We start from the raw sequence: 8,860 nt of genomic DNA on the forward strand, positions 1-8,860 counted from the left end.
AGGGGATAGCGATTTTTGATTGTTATCTTATTCAGTGCTCAGTAGTCAATGCACATTCTACACGAGCCATCTTTCTTTCTCACCAAAACGATTGGTGACCCACATGGTGATGTGCTAGGCCTGATGAACCCCTTCTCGAGCAACTCTTGTATTTGCTTCTTGATTTCATCATTCTCTAAAGCAAACAACCTGTACATTCCAATATTAGGCAATGGAACATCTTGCTGCAAAATAATATCATGTACTATTTCCTTTTTGGGTGGCATACCTTTAGGTTCTTGAATTAGAACATCATACTCTGAAACAAACTTTTCTATATCAGCTTGCTGCTTAGCATTACAGCCCTCAAATACATTGATTTGATCAGGTTTCTTTTCCTTTACAACCATTAGTAAGAATTGTTTGGATGAATTTATCATTCTTTTCATCTGCCCTGAGTTTATGAGAGTATAATTATTCTTGAGCTTGTGAGCTCTTACAAAGTATTCCATTCCATCTTTAACAAGTAGATACTTGTTCTCAACTCTATAGAAAATATATTTTCTATCATACAAGTAAGGAATTCCTAAAACAATTCCACATATATTCAAAGGAATTATGTCTAACTCAACCTCATCTACAAATGCTGACCCAAAAGAAAACTTGAGTTTGCACTGTCTAGTCACTTGTAGTTATGCTTTATCATTCAAGCATCCTAATGGGTATGGTTTCTTGTGAGGTGTAGTTGTTAATCCCAATTTCTTTACAATTGCTTCAGAAATCAAATTTACTTGTGAGCCACTATCAAACAAAGTATCAATCTTTTGATGTTTGGAAATAACTCGAATATGGAAAAGCTCATGTCTTTTTCTCTCATGTTCTTCATTAATAACATATTGAGCAGAATTACTAGTAGTTGCTTTAGAATTCTTACCTTTTATACCTGTGGCTGCAATGATTGTTTCATCTCCCGAGTCTGACCCCAAATCTTTCTAAATAGCTGCAGCAGTCTTCTTCTTCTTGCCCTTGGACTTCTTAGGTCTCAGCTCTAGATGCAGAATTCAACAATGCTCGTCACCATGCCCATCCTTTTTACAGTGAGTGCATGAAGCTTTGCCTTTCTATGCAGTGTTAGCCTTCCTTGCTTTCCACTTCTGCTTTCTTTTCTCCTTGCTCTTGCTTGCAGTGGGTTGGGATGGTCCCCAAACTTCTGGATTTCCATTCTTTCCTCTAGCCTCTAGATGAGTAGCTTGTACAGATACCTCATCTATACTAGTGGGATTAAACATGAGGATGGTATGCCTCATGTAGCTATGTAGACCACCAATGTACTTCAGAAGAGTCTCTAGTGAGTCTAATGAGATCCCTAGAATTAATGCTCTCTTTCTAAATTCTTGAGTGTACCCTTGCACACTTTGCCCTTTCAAATGCCAAAGAGTTTGCCAACTCATCATGTCTTGTTGCATGTAGGCCAATGGATAGAACTACTTCTTGATTGCAGAAATAAAGTCACTCCAGACAGAGATAGTCTTACCATGTCTTTTCATGTCAGCGTGGGTTCTTCCTTCCCACCAAACCAAGGTAGTGCCTCCTAGGCATAGGCTTGCCAGCTAAAATTTTCTCTTGTTTGAGTCGATGTTTTGCACTCTGCAATACACATCAATTTGTCTAATCCAATTGTCCAACTTTTCAGCATTTAGCTCTCCATCATATATAGGCAAATCGAATTTAACATTTAGCTTAATCAAATATGCTTTCTTATTATGCACAGGGCTATTAGGAGGTGTGAGAAAGTTTTCCTCTTTCCCTTTTCCTTTTGAGTGGTCATGGACATGAGATTCATCTTCATCTTTATCTTGTTTAGAACCTGATGAATCTTTATCCTTATGCTTTCTAAAGTCCCTATACATTTCTTCTACCATAGACTTTATAGCTAGGAAACTTTCTATGAATTGAGGATCTGGCCCCACAGAACCTTCCTCTGACATTGTCTTCCGAGGATAGACTCTCCCAATTTCAGGATTAGTTTCGACCAACTCTCCTTCTCGTAATTTGAGCTTTGATTTAGTGAGCATTCAACAACTAAACCAACACAAGCTTGTCTAACCTTACAACCTAAAGCTCTGATACCACTTGATTTGATAATCACCCTATGAGTGACCTCAGTTAAATATTTATTAAATGAAGGTATTACAGACTCAGGTGTTGGTGTGTGTGTCTATGTTATTTAGGCAATGGATTGATCAGATTGGAAATACACAGACACTTGAAATGGAAAAATAACAGAGGAATGTAGTAAGCAAATACAAGAACACAAGAAATTAATAAGGAGTTCACCTTATCCTCCAGGGCTACATCTTTGGTCCAGCTTCAGTGGTGGTCTTCTTTTTATTGTGTCTTGAAGCAAAGAATTACAATGAAGGAGCTCGATATGAGTCTCCTGAAAAAGATTGGCTTGGCAGGGTGGTTCTTGGATTCCCCAAACCACTAGAGTACATAGACTCTTTTCTTTTCCAGCTCCTTAACCTCTCTAGTCTGACAGATCCTCTCAAGGATGGATTGAGTCTCTCAAGCTCTTTGGTGCTCGATGCTACCTTTGGTCAGTTCGGCCCTCTGTTCTCTTTCTGCTTTTTGCCTTACTGGTTCTTCTCTTCTCTGTCTTCTATCTTTGGTGTTCTCTCTTTCGGTTCCCGACTCCTGTCCTTTGTCTGATCTGTACATGGCTTTAAAGCCATTCCAGCTCATGGCGGTTCGGTTCCTCTTCCACCTTCGTCGGATCACCTGCTTGCAGCTACGCTTGGAGTTCCCTGTTCTCGGTGTCATCATCAGACTCTCAAGGAGCGACCACTTATCGTCCTGCGAACTGCGCCAGCCTGCTTCGTCGGTTCAATTCTTCGGTTACGTCGTGGAATGAGTCTTCCGCCACCTTGGTGGTCAAAGCAGACCTCAAGTTCTTATAAATCGTGACTTAACCCTCCGTCAATTCCGTCTTCTCCATCGGGCGCAATCTCAGCCATTAGATCTCGAGCCCCCAGATCCGACGCCCTTCGCTCATCCTGCGCGGTTGACTAGCTCGACCGTTAGCATGTGATGAGCGGCAGTTTTCTCTCCTCCGATTGCCACGCATCGGGCGTTGAGTGGAATTGCTCATTTTTCATCAAAACTGCTTACCGCCCATGGATGCCCCCGATCAATACTACAGGTTTTGGAGCAGGTCCCGCCTTTAGCGCTTAGCCTTTTGTCCCACCATTTTTCCCGGCTCCCACGCAACCGAGTGCTCAGGGCTTCTCCATTTTGAAGGTTTTCCCTAATCACGCATCAAAAACTCCCTCTGTTTCCCGATTCAGGCCTCCCAGGGGCTAATTTCGCCTCCCGCGCAATCTCTAAGGGCCTCGGTCAGTGTGCTTTGACCGAGGTCCTCGTCGTTCCATGCTCGTTGCCACTGCCACTGGTTTAGAGGTGTTTTTGATCACCATTTTAAATTCTTTGAAGTCTGTCCCGACCTGGTACAGCCATGGCTCTGTTAATCATTCTTTATGGATCCAATTCGGATCAAGGGTCCTTTTGAGTTGAGAGCTACCGCTATAAGGTTATACAAGAATGTAATTTCCAAGTTAAAGAGCAATGAGGGGTGGTAGAAAGATATTAAGTGTAATATCGGAGTTAAACAAGGTTGTCCCCTCTCCCCTACCTTATTTTGCATTTACATTGACAAGCTAGAAGGTTGTTTAAAGGAAGCAGGATGTGCTGACATGATCTTAGCTGGGGTAGTCATCATCCTTCTTCTCTACGCTGACGATATTGTACTTCTCGCAAGGTGCCCATCTGATCTTGATAAGTAACTTATACTTCTTAAGGATTTTTGCTCTACCATGGGTATGATTGTTTTTTTTGGACATTAACGGTTATATTGAAATGGCGGTAAATAAGCTACCGCGTGCTTTACAATTCAGGTGAGTCCATGACAGAGAACAGAGGATGCAAGGGAATGCTGATCCAATCCGAGAGGAATGCTGTTCAAAACGAGGGTTTGGAGTGAAGAAATAAACTACTTCGGCTTATTGGCTGTAGATGAGACGTCGCCCCCTGTAAAGTTCTCAAATGACAGATTGCTCCTCAGAGAATAGAGGGATTTCTCTGCAAATAACCTATGGCACTTTCCATTTGTTTGTCAATACTTATTAACTCGAGTCTCTGTCGCTGTCGTCCCCCATTTTGTAGAAGGAGTGCGTACTTGGCTTTGTCCTGATGCTTGGGCGTGGCACTTAAGTTCCAGTAGATGAGCTTTTAGGAATCCTTGCAATGAAATTTTCGAACCCCAGGAATTGATTCTGTGACTGAAATCTGCGGCTTTCCTCCATAACTGAGCGCATATAGGGGCGTGCAGCAAAGGGAAGGATGCAGGATTCGATCTGGCAGATTTGATCTCACTGGAATGAATACGTTCAGCAGCAGCAGGATGAGGTATGGAGTCCTTTCAGAAAACGGATGGAGAAGTCGCCCGGCAGGTTTCGGTCAACAGATGCAAAAAGAGCAGAGGGATCCTTTCATTAAACGTTAGGTTGCATTGATTTGTTTCTGTGTATCCTGGATGTTTGAAGAACCTGGAGTAAGACGTTAGTCCGATCATGAGCTAGCTGTGTATCAGAACTTCGCTTTTGGTGGCTATCTGCGGATCTTTTAAGTGCAATCCCAGCAGACATCGAATCTGAGTGACCTCAGAGTAAGAGGAAGTCATCAACGACTTGAGTCTCCAATGCAGAACTTGGGAGAAATCACAAATGCCACTTCCCAGGGAAGACTGACTCTGAGATTTCTGATCCTATCCTTCAGAAGAGAGAGACAGAGGGAATGCAAAACTTCACTGAGATATACCCTTTAGGAACCTTTAAATTCGTTGGAGAAACAGGGACAAATCAAGCAACAGAAGAAATTCGGAATCTTGGATCAGCCTTGGGATGTCGGATTACAAAATGGATGAGCAGAGAACCCCTATTTCAAAAGGAAAAGAAGGACCGGGCTGGAGATTTAAGGTATTGAGCAAGTTGATTCTGATGAGTTAATTACCAGGGATCTTCGAGAACAGAGGACACCAAGGTTGGCCTCATTATCAGCTAGAGAGTTGAGGTTCCTTAGGATATGAAAGAATGAGATTTTGTTAAATTTGGGCAGCAGAAGTCTGATTTTCCTGATGATGGGGGCTAACTGGACCTGGTGAGAGTTCTTAGGACTTATCATGGCCTGGATGATGAGTCTTGAATCTCCGAAGACTGAGAGAGAAAGGATATTTCTTTTGATCGCCTGTGTCAGCCCTTGCCACAGAGCCAGAGCCTCCGCTCTGTTGTTAGATTCAATTCCAAGACCCCAATGGAATCTCAGTTCCGGGGAGCCTCCTGGGCTCAATAAAACTCCCCCGCTGCCAGCAACCCCAGGGTTTCCTTTAGAAGCCCCATCGAAGAATAAACAGTGATCTTCCAAGGCCGATCTCCACTTGATAAACTCTTGTTCTTCCAGTCTAATCTCCCAACTGGAATGTACGGGAACAGCTTGTGGGGGTCTTTCCTTTAGCATTGGAGCTAGTTCTTTGAACCATTTCTCTTCTTCTCTGAGCAGTCCCGTTTCATTCCTTGATGAAGTGTTGGCTTCCAGTGCCTCTCCCAACAATGCTTTTATTTTAGAAATAACTTTTATTGTGCTGCAGCTTTCTTCTCGGAAAATTCTATTGTTTCTTTCCAACCATAGTTTCCAGCAAATAAACTTAGGGATCCACATCCAGCTGGTTTTAAGAAGACTTTTTTTTTTCAGGCAGAAAGGAGATAAGCTGGCCCAGGTTCTGAACAAGGCAGGAATGTTGTCTGGGAGAGCAAGGATGGGCTCTAACATCAGCACCCCCCTCCAGACTTCTTGAGCGTAGGGGCATAGCAGCAACAGGTGATTGGTAGTTTCTTCATCAGACTTGCAAAGAGGACATCTAGAAGGTCCTTCCATCCCTCTTCTTCTCAAGTTATCTCTGGTGAGGATGCTTTGATGTGCCACGGTCCAGCAGAAGAAGTCTATTTTTGGGAGAGCTGGAAAGTCCCATATAAATTTCCATTGGGCCGGGTTTGGAGGAACATGAGGAACAACCATAATTCTTTTGTAACCCTCAGAAACAGTATAATGGCCAGAGCTGGACCCCCAGCCTCTTTTGTCTTTAGCAGTGGTTTTTGAAGGCGATTTTCCTTGGAGCATATCTAGTAATAATGAGACTTCCCCCTGCAGCATTATGGGGACCTCTCCCAGGTTCCACCCATCCCAGGTTCTGTCAGGAGCTGCTTTCCAGTTCGAAATGTCCCACAAAGTGTGCAGATTACGAGAGTGAAGCCAATTTTTAATGTTTGCAAGCCCATTTACATTCTTCATTGGCTGGTCACCCAAGATCGAGTCGTCCCAGATATTGATTTTCTTTCCATTACCCGGGATCCAATATAGATATTGGCTGAATTGTTCCCTTGCAGCATTGCAAAGATTGAATATTGGAGAACCTTTTAGAGTTCTTGGAGGTTTGTCCAGGCATCTCAATCGCTGCCCGTGGAAGTATTTCTTCCAAATGACTCTTTTACTCCAGCTAGTATTTCCAGAGACTAAATTCCAAAGAATCTTGGAACCCAAAGCAAGATTTTGAGCCGCCAAATTGCGCAGCTGGAGGCCTCCTTCCTGAAAGGGATTTCTGAGGATTTCCCAGTTCACTAAATGGATTCTTCTATCATTGTTATTCCCACCTTCCCACAGAAATCTTCTCAACAGGCTATCTAGCTTACTGAGGAAGGTTTTTGGGGCAAGGAGGATTGAGTTCTGGAATAGAGGCATGCTTATTAGGACCGATTTCATGAGGATGACTTTCCCTGCATTGTTCAACCATGAGGCACCCCAGGCTTGGATTCTATTTTTTATTTTGTCAAGCAGCGGCAGCCAGTGAGCAACTTTAGGCTTAGATTTGAAGATTGGTATTCCGAGATATTTAAATGACTCCCAATTTCGGATTCCTTCCATTTCTAAAAGTCTTGCTATGTCAAATAGCTCTTTATTCGAGCAATTCCAGCCGTAGATAGAACATTTTCTATAATTTATTTTGCTGCCCGAAATCAGCCTGTAAGTGTCCAGTTCCCTCTTGAAATGTCTTGCAGAGATCAAGCTTGCTCCTCCAAGCAGCAGAGTGTCGTCAGCAAATTGGGCATGATTAATGTCTTTCACCTTGTGAGTGGTTCTGAGGCCAGGCAATGTTTGGATTTGCTGATTATGATCTAGTTGGAAGCTTAACACCGAGGCTTGGACAGCATATAGGAGCGGAGATAAAGGGCATCCCTGTCTCAGGCCCCTGGAAGCTTGGAAGAAATCAGTAGAACGGCCATTAACCAAGGGCGCAATCCAAGGCGAGGCAATACAGGCTTTCACCCAGTTGATGAAATTTGTTGAAAAGCCTAGCTTCTTCATCACAGCAAACAGAAATTCATGCCTCACCCTATCGAATGCATTCGCCAAGTCGAGCTTAATCACCATGCCTTTCTCCTTTCTTTGACAACTAGAGTGGACTGCTTCTTGGACCAGCACTATGTTATCCAAAATCTTTCTGCCTTTAATGAAACCGCCTTGATTTTCAGGGATGATGTCAGGCAAGATATTTTTCAGCCTGTTGGCTATTATTTTTGAGACCAATTTATAGCTGGAATTACACAAAGATATTGGCCTAAATCTACTAAAGTCAGAGGCGCCTTTCTCTTTTGGAATCAGAGCTAGGAAGGCTGAGTTGATGCCACCACCTATCTTGACACAATTCTGGGATTTTCTGACCATCCTTAGAAGATCTTTTTTGATTATTGACCAGCAAGTCACAAAGAACCTTACAGAGAACCCATCTGGCCCTGGGGCTTTATCAGGCTCCATATTGTTCAGTGCCTCCTCAAGCTCTTCCATACTAATCGGTGCTGTCAGCATATCGTTGTCCGAATCCTTGACACAAGTGGGTATTAAATTGATCGGATAAGAGTGGGGATCAATAGCTGGTTCTTCAGGAGCCGAATACAGATCTTGGAAGTAGGAGTATGCAGCTTTCTTGATGCCTTCGAAATCCTTGACCACAGTATTTTGGAATTTAATCTCTGAGACTGATTTGAAGTTCTTTCGGGCTTCCGCTTGCTTATGAAAAAAGCTGGTGTTCTTATCGCCGGATTTCAGCCAGAGAATTCTAGACTTCTGCCGCCAGTATTCTTCCTCCTCCCTGCTAGATCTATGAACCTCTTTTTGGAGCTCAATTTCTTTTAGTAGCATACTTTGGGAAACCGGGGTATGATTGTTAACATTGACAAAAAAAGGGTTATGATTATCAAATCCAAGAAGGACACTTATGCTAATTTTATGTATGACAATAATAACTTGGAGGAAGTGTCTTCCTACAAGTACCTAGGAATTGATATTCATCACAAGCTCAACTAGAACTATAGCATTGAGAAAAGGATTAATGGGGGATGGAAAGTTTATTTTGGTCTTGAAAATAATTGTAAAATGACAAACCTTGTAATGTGGGATAGAAAGAAGTTCCTCTTTGAAACTTTAGTCACTTCGGTTATCTTATATGGATGTGAGGTTTAGGGTTGTAGCATCTCTAGAGAATCCTGGAGAAAGATTGAGCAAATCCAGAAGCATTTTATAATGTATAACCTCAAAATTAAAAGCAACACACCCTATCCTATTCTCCTTATAGAAGTGGGTCTTTCCCCTATCGAGAGCCTAGCTATGACTAGGCTTCTGTTGTACATGCACAAACTCAATAACATAGGAGACCAGAGACTTCCTAAGCTAGCTTTAAATTCTAGCCAAAACCACCTAAGGCTCAAACAAGGTT

The 8,860-nt window shown here is 42.7% G+C and overlaps 1 protein-coding gene across 1 annotated transcript; it reads right to left on the reverse strand.

Annotated features, from left to right (window-relative positions):
- Positions 1-2,547: 2,547 nt before the first annotated feature.
- LOC149200582 (uncharacterized) lies at positions 2,548-8,286 on the reverse strand. The gene is made up of 3 exons (XM_089400991.1): positions 5,047-8,286; positions 4,214-4,453; positions 2,548-2,835 (listed from the first exon to the last, which is right to left on the reverse strand). Exons 1-3 carry the CDS (start codon positions 8,284-8,286, stop codon positions 2,548-2,550), a joined length of 3,768 nt encoding a protein of 1,255 aa, XP_089257117.1.
- Positions 8,287-8,860: the final 574 nt, after the last annotated feature.

This window comes from Pinus tabuliformis, chromosome 2_1 (genome assembly GCF_031772625.1).
Source record: "Pinus tabuliformis cultivar Carrire ecotype Pingquan chromosome 2_1, CPIR1, whole genome shotgun sequence".
Classification (NCBI taxonomy): Eukaryota; Viridiplantae; Streptophyta; class Pinopsida; order Pinales; family Pinaceae; genus Pinus; species Pinus tabuliformis.